This window comes from Mesoplodon densirostris, chromosome 3 (genome assembly GCF_025265405.1).
Source record: "Mesoplodon densirostris isolate mMesDen1 chromosome 3, mMesDen1 primary haplotype, whole genome shotgun sequence".
Lineage (NCBI taxonomy): Eukaryota > Metazoa > Chordata > Mammalia > Artiodactyla > Ziphiidae > Mesoplodon > Mesoplodon densirostris.
In genome coordinates this window covers 56,980,627-56,999,414 of record NC_082663.1, presented here as the reverse complement: position 1 = coordinate 56,999,414, position 18,788 = coordinate 56,980,627, and the positions used below count along the sequence as shown (strand labels likewise).

Sequence of the window (18,788 nt, the reverse complement as noted above, 5' to 3'; positions counted from 1 at the left end):
GGAGCATGGAGTCTTAACCACCGGACCACCAGGGAACTCCCTGAGTAGGTTGTTTTTTAAAATTAATTTATAAAGTAGTTTGCATGCATCTCATAAAATGTTTGTGAGCATCTCACAACGTCCTCATAAGCTTAGAATTATTCAGAGTTCAGTTTGAGAATCACAGACCTAGAGTCCTAGGAAAAGGTCATGCTAAGAAAGGTGCTTTAGGACTTCCCTGGTGGCACAGTGGTTAAGAATCCACCTGCCAGTGCAGGGGACACGTGTTCGAGCCCTGGTCCGGAAGATCCCACATGTGTGTAGCAACTAAGCCCATGTGCCACAACTACTGAGCCTGTGCTCTAGAGTCCACGAGCCACAACTACTGAAGCCCGCATGCCTAGAGGCCGTGCTCCTCAACAAGAGAAGCCACTGCAATGAGAAGCCTATGCACCGCAACCAAGAGTAGCCCCTGCTCGCCTCAACTAGAGAAAGCCTGCACGCAGCAATGAAGACCCAACGCAGCCAAAAATAAATAAATAAATTTATAAAGGAAAAAAAAAAGTGCTTTATTCCTCAAGGGCTATAGACATTGCTTGAAAAACTGATTTCACGTTTTATTAATTTGTAGGCAATTCATGGAAAGGGAATGTCTTAGATTTACATTTCTTGTTTTTTAGATATAACTGACATATATTACATTAGTTCAGGTGTACAACACAATGACTCAATGCCTGTACATATCACAAAATGTTCACCACAATACAGTCAACATGCGTCACATACATGGATACAGAATTTTTTTTTCTTGTGATGTGAACAACATTTCACTTTAATTGAGAAACTTTAACTTCATGACCACTGTTTTAATGATATGAGGCCTGTCCCAAGCACAGCATGTAATATTCCCTAGGAATATCACGTCCTGATAGGTATTTTATTTAAAGTTATAAATTAGACCAGATGATCTGGCGACTGTTTTTAATTACAAAAGCAATTTTTTAAGCCTCTGATACTGGGCTATTTAAAACAAATTTATTTATTTATTTAAAAAATAAATTTATTTATTTACTTATTTTTGGCTGTGTTGGGTCTTCGTTGCTGCACGCAGGCTTTCTCTAGTTGCTGAGAGTGGGGACTATTCGTTGCGGTGCACACTCTTCTCATTATGGTGGCTTTTCTTGTTGCAGAGAACGGGCTCCAGGCGCGTGGGCTTCGGTAGTTGTGGCACGCGGGCTTTGGTAGTTGTGGCACGCGGGCTCACTAGTTGTGGCACGTGGACTCAGTAGCTGTGGCTTGTGGGTTTAGTTGCTCTGCAGCATGTGGGATCTTCCCGGACCAGGGCTTGAACGTGTCCCCTGCATTGGCAGGTGGATTCTTAACCACTGCACCACCAGGGAAGTCCTGATGCTGGGCAATTTAGGAACTCTTGTAAGTAATTCCAATTTTCATTCAATAGATAAAGCTCCCTATGTATCTTTTTCTTAAATTGAGGTATAATTGACATATAACAGTGTATTAGTTTCAGGTGTACAATATAATGATTTGATATTTGTATATGTTGCAAAATGATCATCACAATAAATCTAGTTAATATTCATTGCCTTACATCATTACAGTTTTTTTCTTATGTTGAGAACTTTTAAGGTCTACTCTCTTAGCAGCTTTCAAATACTGTACAATAATTGTTAGCTACAGTCTTCATGCTGTACATTGCATCCCCAGGACTTATTTATTTTACAACTGGAAGTTTGTACCTCCCTATGTATCTTTTTATGCAAATTTTGGAAGGTGACCTAAGCATGTAGTTGGTGTTCAAATGGTTATTAACTTGATTGAAACTTTAATAAAGAGAATGAATGTTCAAACTAGATGACTTAGAAGTATTTCTGGTTCTGATACTTTCTCAGCTAAGTATACAGAAGGGTTAAGAGTAAGTTCAAACTCTAACCACACTCCTTTAAATTTTTATTTTATTACATATATAAATTCTAGATTGTTTTGATGTAAGAAAAATTATATTAGGGTTTTCATGTTCTAATTATGGGATTAAATATTCTCATTCACCTTCAAAGTATTAATGTTTTAGTTACTTGGAGGGTACTTTTTTCCAGGCTAAACTGTGAAAATGCAGTCTTCAAAGAAACTTTGAAACTGAAAACAGAAGAAATTAAAATGCTCAAGTCTGAAAATGCAAGTAAGTAGAGTGGTATTTTGATAATTCTTTAAAAATACTATGTTAAGGGCTTCCCTGGTGGCGCAGTGGTTGAGAGTCCGCCTGCCGATGCAGGGGACACGGGTTCGTGCCCCGATCCGGGAAGATCCCACATGCCGCGGAGCGTCTGGGCCCGTGAGCCATGGCCGCTGAGCCTGTGCGTCCAGAGCCTGTGCTCCTCAACGGGAGAGGCCACAACAGTGAGGGGCCCGCGTAAAGCAAAAAAAAAAAAAAAAAAAAAAAAAATACTATGTTAAAAGATCAGTTTTAAATAGTGTCCTATGTTAAGAACAAAATATCAATAGACAAAGTGCTAATATTTTGAAGTAACATATTTTAAGGATAAAAGAGAAGAAATGCATGTTAGGTTTTTTTTTTTAACATCTTTATTGGAGTATAATTGCTTTACAATGTTGTGTTCATTTCTGCTGTATAACAAAGTGAATCAGCTATACATATACATATATCCCCATATCCTCTCCCTCTTACATCTCCCTCCCACCCTCCTTATCCCACCCCTCTAGGTGGTTGCAAAGCACCGAGCTGATCTCCCTGTGCTATGCAGCTGCTTCCCACTAGCTATCTGTTTTACATTTGGTAGTGTATATATGTCAGTGTTACTCTCTCACTTCGTCCCAGCTTACCCTTCCCACTCCCTGTGTCCTCTAGTCCCTTCTTTACGTCTGTGTCTTTATTCCTGTCCTGCCCCTAGGTTCATCAGAACTATTTTTTTTTTTTAGATTCCATATATATGTATTAGTATATGGTATTTGTTTGCTCTTTCTGACTTACTTCACTCTGTATGACAGACTCTAGGCCCATCCACCTCACTACAAATAACTCAATTTCATTTCTTTTTATGGCTCAGTATATATGTGCCACATCTTCTTTATCCATTCATCTGTTGATGGACATTTAGGTTGCTTCCATGTCCTGGCTGTTGTAAATAGAGCTGCAATGAACATTGTGGTACATGACTCTTTTTGAATTATGGTTTTCTCAGGGTATATGCCCAGTAGTGGGATTGCTGCATCGTATGGTAGTTCTATTTTTAGTTTTTTGAGGAACCTCCAGACTGTTCTCCATAGTGGCTGTATCAATTTACATTCCCACCAACAGTGCAAGAGGGTTCCCTTTTCTCTACACCCTTTTCAGCATTTATTGTTTGTAGATTTTTTGATGATGGCCATTCTGACTGGTGTGAGGTGATACCTCATTGTAGTTTTGACTTGCATTTCTCTAATGGTTAGTGATGTTGAGCATCCTTTCGTGTGTTTGTTGGCAATCTGTATATCTTCTTTGGAGAAATGTCTGTCTAGGTCTTCTGCCCATTTTTGGATTCTTTTTTTTTTTTTAATTAATTAATTTGGCTGCGTTGGGTCTTCCTTGCAGTGCGCAGGCTTCTCACTTGCAGTGGTGTCTCTTGTTGCGGAGCACAGGCTCTAGGCGCCTGGGCTTCAGTAGTTGTGGCGCGTGGGCTCTAGAGCACAGGCTCAGTAGTTGTGGTGCATGGGCTTAGTTGCTCCGTGGCATGTGGGATCTTCTCGGCCCAGGGATCAAACCCATGTCCCCTGCATTGGCAGGTGGATTCTTAACCACTGTGTCACCAGGGAAGTCCAGGTTGTTTGTTTTTTTGATATTGAGCTGCATGAGCTGCTTGTATATTTTTTGGAGATTAATCCTTTGTCAGTTGCTTTGTTTGCAAATATTTTCTCCTATTCTGAGGGTTGCCTTTTTGTCTTGTTTGTGGTTTCCTTTGCTGTGCAAAAGCTTTTAAGTTTCATTAGGTCCCATTTGTTTATTTTTATTTCCATTTTTCTAGGAGGTGGGTCAAAAAGGATCTTGCTGTGATTTATGTCAGAGCGTTCTGCCTGTTTTCCTCTAAGAGTTTTATAGTGTCTGGCCTTACATTTAGGTCTTTAATCCATTTTGAGTTTATTTTTGTGTATGGTGTTAGGAAGTGTTCTAATTTCATCCGTTTACATGTAGCTGTCCAGTTTTCCTAGCACCACTTATTGAAGAGACTGTCTTTTCTCTATTATATACTCTTGCCTCCTTATCAAAGATAAGGTGACCATAGGTGCATGGGTTTATCTCTGGGCTTTCTATCCTGTTCCATTGATCTATATTTCTGTTTTTGTGCCAATACCATACTGTCTTGATTACTGTAGCTTTGTAGTATAGTCTGAAGTCAGGGAGCCTGATTCCCCCAGCTCTGTTTTTGTTTCTCAAGATTGCTTTGGCTGTTTGGGGTCTTTTGTGTTTCCATACAAATTCTGTAATTTTTTGTTCTAGTTCTGTGAAAAATGCCATTGGTAGTTTGATAGGGATTGCATTGAATCTGTAGAGTGCTTTGGGTAGTATAGTCATTTTCACAATGTTGACTCTTCCAATCCAAGAACATGGTATATCTCTCCATCTATTTGTATCATCTTTAATTTCTTTCATCAGTGTCTTATAGTTTTCTGCATACAGGTCTTTTGTCTCTGTAGGTAGGTTTGTTTATTCCTGGGTATTTTATTCTTTTTGTTGCATTGGTAAATGGGAGTGTTTCCTTAATTTCTCTTTCAGATTTTTCATCATTAGTGTATAGGAATGCAAGAGGTTTCTGTGCATTAATTTTGTATCCTGCTACTCTACCAAATTCATTGATTAGCTCTAGTAGTTTTCTGGTAGCATCTTTAGGATTCTCTATGTATAGTATCATGTCATCTGCAAACAGTGACAGTTTTACCTCTTTTCTGATTTGGATTCCTTTTATTTCTTTTTCTTCTCTGATTGCTGTGGCTAAAACTTCCAAAACTATGTTGAATAATAGTGGTGAGAGTGGGCAACCTTGTGTTGTTCCTGATCTTAGAGGAAATGGTTTCAGTTTTTCACCATTGAGAGCGATGTTGGCTGTGGGTTTGATCAGTTAGGTTTTCGAATTAAAAAAATTTTTGAGGTGTAATTCACAACTTAAATTTAACCATTTAAAAGTGAACAATTCATAATGCTTACAAACATCTAGTTCTAAAACGTTTCCATGACTACAAAATAAAACCTTATACCCATTAAGTAATTTCTCCTGATTCTCCCTTTATCCTTTAATTTTTATACTCAGTGTAAACAAAATGGTACAGCACCTGATGTTTGAGGAACTGAGTAGATGTATGTTTATTGGGAATCTAGTAGGAAAAGTATAAAATTGTATAGTTATTCAACATAATTTTTTCTCATAAAATGTCTTCTGTGACTTTGTCACTAATACAAATATTTTTCAGAATATTATTTGACTCATTAAGAACTTGAAATTATATAAATGTATGTGTATATACACACACACAGAGCATATCTTTTATATAATGAGTCACTATATGACAGAAGTTAATGAAAGAGTATTAAGGTGATACTAACTTTTTAGAAATCTATTTTTTTGGCCACACCATGTGGCATGTGGGATCTTAGTTCCCTGACCGGGGATCAAACCTGGGCCCCTGGCAGTGAGAGCCCGGAGTCCTAACCACTGGACCACCAGGGAATTCCCAGCAGAAACTATTTTAAAGTGGTGGCTTGAAAGGCGTAAAATGAGTGCTCAGTCAGGTCATGGGCCCGAGAGCAGCACTTTACATAGTGTAGTAAGTGAACTGTGGCAATCCCCTGGGTGAGAACTGCACACACTGATATGCTTCTCCACACTAGTGATTTGAGCAGATAGTGATTTCCCCCATGTTAGGTTGGTGCCAGGACAGAAGTTGCTCATAACCACTGCTCCTGTCCCTTCCTCCCTATCCTTCCACCCTATAAGAAGAGAGGGAAAGTTACTGTTATTCTGCTTTCCAGTAAATAGCAGGACCCCTCTTGTTCTAAATATATGCACTGAGAGCCTCTTGTGAAAACTCTTAACTAAAAGAAAAGTCTGATAGAGTTTGGAGAGCTGGTACAGTTGACATTAATACAACATATTAGATTTCATCATCTGATCGTCTCACAGTGTGGATAATTAGCCTTTGTATGTTCTCTTTTTCAAAATCCTACAAATTTTCTTTGAGCAAATGAAGACCAGACTTCGGTTGCAAAATTATTTCCACATTAAAAATAACATTTTATCTAGTGTTAACTCGCTTGATACCCACTATTCTATCAAATTTTCTGGTTGGAGACAGATTTTGTGGGTAGTTGTATATCCCTTGCTTAGAAGTGAGTATGTGGTGTTGGTTTAACTGGATTAGGTGAGGCTGGGGTTAGACCTCCTAACACTTTCTTACATGGCCCTTCCTAGTTTTGAATCAACAGTATTTGGAGGCCCTCGCCATGCTTGATATCAAACAGCGGAAGATGGCTCAGGAAAACACATGCCGGGACACAAGTGGCTTTACAGAGGTTTCAGGTCTTGAGGTAGGTAAGCAGGTATGAAAGTTTAGGAGGAGGGAAATTTTCCACTTCCATTTCTTTCTGCTGTCACCATCAGCTCCACTTCTAGGATACAACCATACTTAGCAATTTGAGACCAAGGGTGAGAGAGGCCCAGGTCCACTCTTCAGCCTTGCTGGTACCATACCTTTCCGGCACAGCATTCTTGGACATTAGGGGATGTGCTAGCCACTTCCTGTCCCTTTTATTTCCTTTTTCTACAGCTTTAGCAGAAAGTATGTTAGTAGTGTCTTCCCAGGGTAGAGGCTTACAGCATCAGAGTACTTTCCCACACGTTTTTTAATCTGATCTTCATAATGGTCTTGTGAGGGCTGCAAAGCAGGTATTATCCCCATTTTACAGAGGAGGAAACTCAGGCTCAGATAGTTTTAGTTACTTTCCCAAAGTGATGCAGTCACTCTGGGATTGAGCCAGGTCCAGGACAAAGATCTGCTGATGCATTGCTAATTGCTTGCTGAGGTGTGAAATGTCTTACAAGTATCCTGGGGACTCATGAGAAATAAGCGTACCAGTGGAGTGAGAAGGGGTAGCCATTCACTTATTATAGAACTTCAAAGAAAGCAACTACTAATAATAATAGCAAATACATAGTCCTTAGTAAGTTCCAGACACTGTTCTAAGTGATTCACATAGATTAACACATTTCATTCTCACCACCACCAAATAAGGTGAGTACAATTAAATCCCTACTTTACAAATGAGGTAATTTTGGCCCAGAAGGGTTAAGTGATTTGCCCAAAGTCACAAAGCTACTAAGTGGTGGAGCTGGGATTTACACCCAGGTGGAGTTTAGAGTCTGTGCTTTTGATCACCGTGCTCTACTGCCTGGGTGGAAAACTAGTGTACTAGCAAAAAAAAGAAAAATAAAAGAAACTGAACGGAGAGAAAGTTCAGAAAAAGTGTGCTTTATTATAATCTTGAGTAGGCTCTAAGTAACTTTATGGCAGGCAAGAACAAGGGCCCTGAGCCAGCTGATGAAGGAGCACTGAGGTAAGAACATAGAATTAGGATGCAGAGGTCCTTGCAGAAACCTTGCATTTTTATATTGGCCCTACCCAGGTCTTAAGATGCTTTTGGCAACTTTCGCAGGGACAATTATCAGGAGCCGGAAGTTGAAAAGGGAAGATACCAATCTGCCACATAGCCACCATTTGTACACTTGAGTCAACTGAAAGCTCACTGTGTACTTCACAGTTATCATTAATGCAAGAAGGAATTTTCTGAAATAGCCTTTACACTAAGAGAGACCGTGGAATCTTCCTCTCTAAACAGTCTCTAAAATAAAATTCTGTTTTAAGACAGTCCATGTGAAATTTATAGCAGCAGGAAGCTTAGACAATAATTTTGTAGTTCCACATGAAACTTTAAAAGATATGGCACAATATGTTACATAGACCGCCTCCATTAAATTGGAAGCTGTTGGAATATTTTGGGAAAGCAACTTGTGGTTAGTTGCCAAAATGGTTTTTAAAAAAAAAGTACAGCAGGGCTTCCCTGGTGGCGCAGTGGTTGAGAGTCCGCCTGCCGATGCAGGGGACATGGGTTCGTGCCCCGGTCTGGGAAGATCCCACATGCCGTGGAGCAGCTGGGCCCGTGAGCCATGGCCGCTGAGCCTGCGCGTCCGGAGCCTGTGCTCCGCAACGGGAGAGGCCACAACAGTGAGAGGCCCGCGTACCGCAAAAAAAAAAAAAAAAAAAAGGTACAACAGTTCTTACTTTTCTTCTGGCTACAGTGGTCAACCAGGAGTGACCCACGTGGATTAGTTTCTTCATTGTGATCCAAAGACAGGTTTTGAAGGATCAGGGCCATATGCAATTCCAGAACAGTGGATGAACCAAGAAATATATAAAGAATTTATTACATGATCATAGACCATTTTTTTAGGAGTGGCAGGATGATTGTTTTCCTTAGAATTCACTCATCATTTCTGAGCATGCATCTCTCCTGGCAGGACCTGACAGTAATGAATGCTGGGTAGCAAGGCCAAACCCAGTCACAGGAAATCCATATTGTGGGTGTTTATATTTACTTCGTTAGGTCAAGTTCCTGCCAAGAACTCAGAAGTATAGGAAACTGGTACCAAGTGAAAGGCTTTGGAGCGTGAGCAGAAGGAATGCAGAATTCCTGTGTATTTTTGTTCCGAGTAATAACAGTCTCTCCTCATTTGTAGTTAATTTCCCCTTGGGTCCTGAAATCATGGTCTCAGCTTCCTATTTTTGTTTTCCTTTGCAGTTTCTTTGAATTAGGTGCTTGAATAAAATGTGCATGGGTTTGTGTGTGCGCCCCGTGTTTGTGCACGGCTGAGCAATGTGACACTTAGTAATGGATAATTCTTTTGGATTTAAAGCTTGCAGTCCTGGGAGCCTGCCTTTGTCACGGTCCCAGAGGGAGCCCCTGTACCTGTGCCAGACTGGCAGCATCTACTCGGAAAATGCTCCTTCAGGTCAAACAGGAGGTATTGTGTTATCAAAACAGTAAAAGCTTTGGTTTTGCTTCTCCATTAAAACAAAGTAGAATAAATGGAAGTATATGTAATAATTAGCTTAATTTGGTAGTCTTTGGCTATGGAACTTATTCTTAGTTTTAAATGATAACATTAACATATAAACCGGATTTTATTTACATTACTTGGCACGATATTACAGCCATGAAAAGTTGTTTGCCTGTGTTTTAGTTAATATTTCCTAAGTTCATATTTCTTTTGTCTATACATGGCCCTAAAATTACTAGATATTAGAGGAAAAGGCACACCTGCTTAAAATCACCAGGATGTGCAACACCGATTAGCCGAGATATAAACATGAAGCTTATTAGAAAAGCTGCAAGGTACAGTGGAAGGAACCTTTGTGCCAGCCAGACCTAGGTTTGAATCTCAGCTCCAATATTTTCCTGCTTTGTGGCTTTGGACGCGTATGTTAAATGGAGGCTAATAACTAGTTTGGAGGGTTGTTGTGAAAAATAAAAACGGTAGACATATAATGTTTAGCATAGGGCCATGCCTGGCATTTAATCAAATGATAGCTGCCATTATAATTAGGCTTTCACAACAAATACAGTATGGACCATAATTTTTAAAATGTTTTTATTGAAGGTTTGGAATTTAGTCTTCAGAGTATATATGAAAGCAAACAGCTAAACATTAGCAATTCATCAGGAAAAGCATAAGATTACAAAGATCAGAGTCAGCTGTGGGAGGTATCTGAAAGATGGTATTCATAATTGTTTTCAGTGGTATTTTCTGGCATGGCCCAAGGCAGAACTGAAATGCAGCCATTGGCATCCTCCCTTCTTCCTCGTTGGGCAGGACATACACGAGGCCCGTCTAGGATAATGAGGTCTAAGAGTAGGATTACCAGGGAACTGATAGGCACAAGAGAAACTCCTGGTAATCTGGTTCAGAGTGGGCAGCTACTGCAGAAGAGGATGGCATGTAGTAATTAGATTAAGCGGATCCAATATATCAAGGGCAGGCAGAAAACTACTAGGCAGGGAGACTGCATTTGCTAATCTGACTCAGCATTCAGGCAAGAATTGTTCTGGTTTTGCCTCTAACACCTCTCAAACTTTCTTTCAAAACCAGTTGGAACTTCTGCAGAAGAGTAAAGAAGAAGCCTACATAATGGCAGATGCATTCAGAATTGCATTTGAGCAACAATTAATGAGGAAAAATGACCAGGCACTAAGATTGACACAAATGGATAAAATATGTAAGAAAGCAACAAAAGGGACAAATTGGAAGCACCTTAAAGATGATGGTAAATAAGAATTATAATGGTAATAATCAGGTGTAATTTCAGTTGTTTTTGGTTATAATCATAGTTGATTAAGCAGTTAATATGGTGAATATAATTGAAATTTCACATATAGTTATGATTTATCTAAAAATGTAACAACTATGGGAAAAAAGGAGTCACTGGGTGTTACTTATGCAGATGAAACCATAAAATAACAGGAGAATCTCTTTTTTAGTAGAGATTTTTAGTGGAAAAAATTCTAATACGAGCGCTAGAACCCAACAGTGGAACCCAACATTAAATCTATCTAATTAAACTTTATTGAAATGTGTGACTTTGGAAGGAGACATTGAGCAGTAGAGAAATAATCTTAAATTGGACAAATTAATAAAATATTCTTATAAAAAGTGAAACAGAAGTTAAGGTTTAGGTTTTGGTTCACAAGCCTATCAAAAGTTCATGGCCAAAAAAAAAAAAAAAAGTTCATGGCCATTTTGGAGTCATTATGGTATTAGTGTAAACAAAATATACAAAAATGGCATGAGAGAATAAATTGCCATTGAAGTATGTAGACTGTTCAATATAAACAAAGTAGTTGGTATTTTTTAGAAATTTTAGTTTCTCTAAATGGTCAATCTCAATTTTCATTTGTAAGTATTATTCAGTAGGCTTCATATTGCTTCAATTTAAAATTCTAATTTGAAACCATTTATCAGTCAAGAAAGATTAAAGTGAAGTTTATTAAGTGTAAATTTTTAGTATTCAAATTCTGACATGACCCTGTTTCTAAATCTTTTTTGACAAAATCCATAATCCTATTTCCAGTATCTCTCATTTTCAGATGAACTTAGGACCAATAAGAATCTTATAGTATTAAAAATGAAACTTTTAATAGTAGATACCTAATTTTGTTTGAAATATCTCTTCAAACCGTGCATATTAGCGTTAGTATATGGGTCAAGTGTTGTGAATTTTAGCTTCATTAACTAAACCCATCTCTTTGCTGAAGTGTTAAGAAACAGCTTATAGGGATAATAAAAATAGAAGTAGTAAACAAGAACGGTGAAAGCAGATATAAAAGCTATGTATTTAGTCAGGTGGAAGTCAGGGCAAAAGGGGGGAAATAATGTTCCTCAACTCTTGTTCATTCTTAATCAGGCATTCCACATTGTACTGAAATTAACTTCTAAAGGTGTTTTCTAATATGAGACTTACAGAGGCCAGTGAGCAAATATAATGGCTAAGTCCTCAACAGTCACTTATAATAAATAAAAAATTAGTATTTATGTGGCTGTTTTCTATAATTCCTTGATAAAAGGTAAAGGTATAACCTCAGTGTCAAGGTAAGTGATTTGCCAGGGAAATAAGCTAACATAGTCCAATGTACTTAGCCTTTGAGGAATTGGTGGAAAACATTAAGAATATCTAGTTCTACTGTGAACAACCAATGTGTAGGTGATCTTCCTCAAGCACCTCTTCTTTCAGTGAGGCCCTTGATAGGAGCTGGATTGCAAAATTTTCAAAGGTATACTCTTAGAGGGCAGCCTAGGTGTTTTGTGTTGTTAAAGTCAAATCCCTTTGAAAATCTGATTTTGTTGATGGAAGGTAGAAGAGTAGGGAGAAAGAATAGAAGCGGTAGATTCATATTCAGTTCAGCACTTGTCCTCATTTTATATTCCAGAATTCCTGCCTTTCTTAGCTTTTTACACAATTCAGGAACTTCTCCATAGAAAATATGATTTGAGGGGTACAGCTCCCAATCTTTGCTTTCTGTTAAGGTACTGGAAGCAGAATTTAAAATAGTTTATCTCTGAAAAGCCTTTACAAGTCCATAAAAGGTTTAGTAGCTCTTTGTGAGTTTCTTAGTGATAAGACTTTGATTCATTTTAATATACTTCAGTAATCTGGTACAAGATGATTGTTACAGGTCATTTTCTTATTTGTGGTTAACACTATGTTAACTTTTCTTCTTGATATGGCTGCTTAGACAAGTTCTGAGAGATAGCTTATAAGCATGTTTCCTTTTTTTTAGATTGAAAATAGAGACAGATTCATCCACTCTCAGAACTGGTGAGCTGGTCAACTTGTCTGGCTTTTCCCCTTTGCCACAGCTGCTATTGAAAAAGGTCAGGTGTGAGGCCCAGTCACTGTGGTTTATCAGGATTGGGTGGAAAGGGAATTGTCCCTTTAGACTTTATCTGACCATTAGACCATTTGCAGAGCATTCTAAAAACATTCTTGAAATTTTCTTTGTATAAATCTATAAATTTTGTATTTTCTGCTACAAATTGCATCCTTTCTATGGATGAAGAAGAATATCAGTGTACATATTGCAGGATGTGGACTTTTAAGCATTATGTCAGTAGCTGGGCTAGGTGCTTTCACAATTGTTTTAATTGCATAAAACTTACCATTCTTTTTTAAGTAGGTACATTTTTTTTAACATCTTTATTGGAGTATAATTGCCTTACAATGGTGTGTTAGTTTCTGCTTTATAACAAAGTGAATCAGCTATACGTACACATATATCCCCATATCTCCTCCCTCTTGCGTCTCCCTCCCACCCTCCCTATCCCACCCCTCTAGATGGACACAAAGCACCGACCTGATCTCCCTGTGCTATGCGGCTGCTTCCCACTAGCTATCTATTTTACATTTGGTAGTGTATATAAGTCCATGCCACTCTCTCACTTTGTCCCAGCTTACCCTTCCCCCTCCCCGTGTCCTCAAGTCCATTCTCTATGTCTACATCTTTATTCCTGTCCTGCTCCTAGGTTCTTTAGAACCATTTTTTTTTAAACTTACCATTTTAACCATTTTTAAGTGACAAGAAGTCCATTCACGTTGTTGTATTATCATCACCATCCATCTCCAGAACTTTTTCATCTTCCCAAACTCTGTACCCCCATTCAATACTAACTGCCCACTCCCTTCCCCCAGCCCGTGCTCTATTATTTAATGGCACAGCAACCCAACAATAGAGCATAGGTACTATTATTCTCATTCTGGAAGTGAGGATATGTAGCTCAGAGAACTTGTCCAACATGGTACCATTAGGAAGTGGTTAAATGGGGATTCAAGTCCAGGTCTTTCTGGCTCTAAAGCAGAGTTTGCATGGTTCAGAGGCCACCTGTCTGCAGACATGTTTTGTTGGGAGTGAACAGTGTTCTCAGATATTGTGGGCAGGTGGCTAACCTTTACACTGGGAGATTTCACATGCAAATGTGGATTGCTGGCTCCTTTGCAAGACTGAGATTATCAGGTAGCACAGGCTGCATTCTCCTGTGGGCAGCTGCTGAGCAATGAGAGCGGCAGGGCGCGGCTCTGGGTTCTCACACTGTGGCCTCTCACCTGCGTTTGCAATCCTGGCTCTAAAGTCTGCTTTTCCCACTGCACTGTGCTGCCTGACTCACTCGTGCTAGAGGTCACCTGAAGAGGACAAGGTCCTGGCTGATTTAGGAATGAATTAGCCTTGGTTCACACTTACCTCTTTTTCTGGAAGTACTTCAGTGAGTGTCTTTTTGTGTCTCAGCTGGATTTTCGTGTTCCATTTTAGGGTTACCATCGCAAAGGAGTAAGAAGAACTTAGGGCAGAAACTGTTGGGTATGCTCCCTTTGGAAAACAGTTCTAAGAGTACTGATGACCAGCATGATCCTCAGGAAGTCTTTAAGGTGCTAACAGATTTGGTTAGTATCTTTGCTTTTTGTTAGAAGCTGTGGATGAGCTTATCTTTTTCCTTCCTATTAATTCAACTCTTTATCGCTCTATACTTGACTTTTATGCTCTGTTCCCATTTCAGGTACCATTTTCCAGAATTATGATCTTCATCTCCTTAAACACCCCACACATGCTTCCCACTTCTCCCATCCATGTTCTTCCTGTGCAGCTTTAAAGCTCCACCTCTCAAAAGAGGAGGCTCCCTGTAATTAAGTCCAGGCATTTTGGTCATCTGCAGTTACATATACAGTTCATGACAAGACTTATATATTCAGGAATTTTTAAAGTGTTCAACGAACTTCCTCGTGCATTATATCCTTTATTCATTACCACAACCCTGACTATACAAAGAAACTTTGTTATATGAACATACTTATCTATAGAAGAGTATTAAAGTTTACTTGCATATAAAAATATAAAAACAATTTTTATATAAATAACTTCAACATTCTTTCACAGAGGAAAGTACATGTTGGTATTATATATACATATATACACACATACCATGTAAATATATACTTCTTTCTCCTCTCTCTTCAGATGACTTAAAAATTTTTTCAACAGAAAGAACGCTGTTTTCTCTTTTTCCTTTAAAAAAAAATCCTCAATAACATGTAGCATAATGCTTAGGAATCAGTGGACACCTAATTGATTTATTCATACTGACTGGCTTAGATTGGAGATTGAACATTTTCAGGAAATACTTCTGACTATAGCTCTGTACTCTGTGGTATACTAACTGGTATGTTTTTAATTTCTGTGCATGCAGTTAAATGATAAAGAAGAAGCTTTGGCTCATCAAAGAAAAGTTAGTTACATGCTTGCTCGGGCTTTGGAAGACAGAGGCACCACCTCAAAAGAGAATAAAGAAAAAAATCCCATGAAAGACAATTCTCCATTAAAAAACCCCTGGCAGAAAACTTCAGAATTCCCTGTTTTACATGATCCTGTACATTCACGTGTTCAAATTTTTAATTCTGTGGGCTGCATTTGTTCAATTCAGCACTTTCAGACAGATCAAAACTACACAAGAACTCTTAAAAGATCCTATTCTTTGCCATCAAATATCATGTACTGAAGACAAACCAGTTGAAATTACAACTGAGAGCTATTTATATCAAGACTTTGAAAACGGACCGTGTAAATGTTGCTGCATCTTCAGAAGTTGTGTTTTCCGGGTATTTCTAAATTTGGGGAAGCAGCTTAAATAAATGTTCTCTACAAGAAATTTATTAGTATTCTGTGTTGACATATTTCATTTATAAATTACATTACTATATTTTTGAAATTTTCAGTATTTGCCAACATCTTAAAAACAAAGAAATAGTGATTTTGAGAAGAAAATTAACTATTTAGATTGACTTTTATAGGGATCTTTGGCTCAAGCAACAAGAGTGACTGAATGTTAATTTTTGGAATACATTTACCTAGTTTTGTGTTTTTCTGGATTTTTCATTTGCCATATAAAGTTTAAAAATAATTTCCTTCACTTCAATAAAAAAGTTATTATGGTGGGACTTTGGCAGCAGTATATTCAAAGTCATTGCTAGTTACCTGTTTTATAGCTTCCTTTTTGTCAGAGTGGTGACATTCTGTAGCCAGATCTATGCAGAATTCTGGCATTTAGGCCACTCTGAATTAACTTCTTCGTTTTGATGCTGAATTTTAGGCCATTTAAAATTATTTTCTCTTTCTAGAAATAGTACATAGTAATAATCTTTAATATCTTTTGGGAATATTACTATATTAATAGCATCACAATGATATCAAAGGAAGTGCATTACCTTGTCAGCAGTTATAAAACTAATCTCTAGTGAAATGATCTCTAGTGAAAAGAAAAGATATTACTACTTAATTAGATAGCTAACAGTAGGATAATAAGGTAACAATATAAACCATTTATAGTTATAGGAACAGCACTGGTTGACATTAATAATAATAAAAGCTGAAAAACTGGCAAATACATTTTGAAAAAAGGAATGAGGATCTACTGTTGCCAGATATTAAAATGCATTATCCTATCAACTATACTCCAGTATAAAACAAAAATTAAATTTAAAAAAATGTATTGTCCTGATGGTAATACAAAAAAGCTACATTATTTAAAACAGTGTAACAGCAGGTCAATGAGAATCAGATAAAGACCATACACGGATCTAGTATATATAATAATTTAACATAAAAGGTAGGGAAAGGAAGGATCTGGGATTATTTAATAATACCAAAGTGAGAAGTGTAAAAAAAAATAAAATTACAAAAACTAGAAAAGTATGTGTGTATATAAAACAAGCTCAAATAAATCGATAAAATTTATATTCCAATTGATAAATGGACAAAGAATCTGAACCAGTCTCCTCAAGGAAACAAAAGCAAAAATAAACAAATGGGACCTAATTAAACTTAAAAGCTTTTGCACAGCAAAGGAAACCAACAAAATGAAAAGACAACCTACTGAACAGGAGAAAATATTTGCAAATGATATGATAAAATATTAATGTCCAACATACATAAACAGCTCATACAACTCAACATCAAAAAAACAAACCCAATTAAAAAATGGGCAGAAGTCTTGAAAAGATATTTTTCCAAAGAGGAAATGCAGATGGCCAACAGGCACATGAAAAGATGCTCAACACTGCTAATCATCAGGGAAGTGCCAATCAAAACCACAATGAGACATCACCTCACACCTGTCAGAATGGTTGTCATCAAAAACAAATAACAAATGTTGGTGAGGATGTGGAGAAAAGGGAACCCTTATACACTGTTGGTGGGAATGTAAACTGGTACAGCCACTGTGGAAAACAGTATGAAGGTTTCTCAGAAAACTAAAAATAGAACTACCACATGATCCAACAATTCCACTCATGGGTATATATCCAAAAAAAAACAAAATCATTGATTCATAAAGATACATGCACCTCAATGTTCACAGCAGCGTTATTCACAATTGCCAAGGTATGGAAGCAACCTAAGTGTCCATAAACAGATGATGGATAAAGAAGATGTTGTATATATACATACAGTGGAATACTACTCAGTCATAAAAAAGAACGAAATGTTGCCATTTGCAGCAACATGGATGGACTTGGAGGGTATTATGATAAGTGAAATAAATCAGAGACAAATACTGCATGATATCACTTATATGTAGAACCTAAAAAAAAATACAACAAACTAGTGAATTTAGTAACAAAGTAGCAGACTCACAAATACAGAGAACAAACTAGTGGTTGCAGGGGGAGGGTTCATATAGGGGTGGGGAATGGGGGTACAAACTATAGGGTGTGAGATAGGCTCAAAGATGTATCGTACAACACGGGGAATACAGCCGATATTTTGTAATAACTAAATGGAAAATACCTTTAAAAATTGTATTTAAAAAAAAACTGAACCAACAGTTCACAGAGGAGGGATTAGCAACACAGTAGAAATCAAAGAAAAGTAAATTAGAATGAGATATCAAATTAGCAAAGACCCCAAACATGAATGCTAGAGATGATGAAGTGAAATAGATTCTTACATAAAGGTTAACAAATGCATTCATTTGGGATACCGCATTCAATTTTTTTGCATATATACTCAGAAGTGAAGCTGCTGGATCATATGGTAGTACCATTTTAAATTTTTTGAGGAAACACCAGTTTCCCACAGCTGCTGCACTGTTTTTATACATTCCCACCAATAGTTTACAAGGGTCCCAATTTCTCCACATGCTCACTGACACTTGTTATTTTCTGGGTTTTTTTGGTAGTAGCCATCCTAACAGGTATAAGGTGATAATCTCACTGTGGTTTTGACTTGCATATCCCTATGATTAGTGAGGTTGGGCATCTTTTCATGGGTTTTTTTGGCCATTTCTATATCATCTTTGGTGAAATGTCTATTTCAAGTCCTTTGCCCATTTTTTACTTGGATTTTGTTGTTGAACTGTAACAACAACATATATTCTTCACAGATTCTGGATATGAACCCCTTATCAGATACATGATTTGCAAATATTTTCTCTCATTCCATAGGTTGCCTTTTCATTCTATTGATTACGTTCCTTTGATGCACACAAGCTTTTAATTTTGATATAGTCCAAATGGTCTATTTTTTACTTTTGTTGCCTGTGTTTTGGGGTCATATCCAGGAAGTCCCTGCCAAATCTGATGTCATGAAGCTTTCCCTCTATGTTATTTTCTAAGAATTTTTATAGCTTTAGGCCTGGTGTTCAGGTCTTTGATATATTTTGAGTTAGTTTCTGTATACAGTGTAAGGTAAGAGCCTTCTTCATTTTTAAGGACTACTGAACAGCTACTGGGGGTGTAAACTAATACAACTACTTTGGAGAAATATGGCAATATCAACACTAATTGAAAATACACACTATGACCTCACGATTACAATTCTAAGTATGTACATTAGAGAAACGCTTGCATGTGCATATAAACAATCCTTTTTAAATAACCTAAATGTCCATGTGACAGAATTCTCAAGATGGCCCTCTCATGATTCCTGTCCTGATTATTCAAGCACTAATCTAGGAACTGCTATGAAGGGATTTTAAAGATGTATAATTAAGCCCGTAGTGAGCTGACATCATTTATCAGGTGAGTCCTTAAAAAAAAAAAAAAAAAAAAAAAAAGGGCAGAATTTTCTCTCTTGGCAGCAGTGAGGAAGCCAGACAGATTTGACACTGTTGCCGGTTTGCAGATGGAGAGTGACATGCAACAAGGCAAGTGGA

The 18,788-nt window shown here is 37.6% G+C and overlaps 1 protein-coding gene across 4 annotated transcripts in view; it reads left to right on the top strand.

Moving 5' to 3' along the window:
* Positions 1–15,287, top strand: part of CCDC125 (coiled-coil domain containing 125) — a 33,332-nt gene extending 18,045 nt beyond the window's left edge. For all 4 annotated transcript variants that reach the window (XM_060091731.1, XM_060091732.1, XM_060091730.1 and 1 more), the window contains exons 7-12: positions 2,094–2,176; positions 6,456–6,571; positions 8,955–9,062; positions 10,188–10,362; positions 13,898–14,028; positions 14,829–15,287. In XM_060091731.1, the coding sequence (XP_059947714.1) occupies positions 2,094–2,176; positions 6,456–6,571; positions 8,955–9,062; positions 10,188–10,362; positions 13,898–14,028; positions 14,829–15,137 (922 nt within the window). In that variant the 3' untranslated portion in view covers positions 15,138–15,287. The remainder of the gene's footprint in view (positions 1–2,093; positions 2,177–6,455; positions 6,572–8,954; positions 9,063–10,187; positions 10,363–13,897; positions 14,029–14,828) is intronic.
* The last annotated feature ends 3,501 nt before the right edge of the window (positions 15,288–18,788 follow it).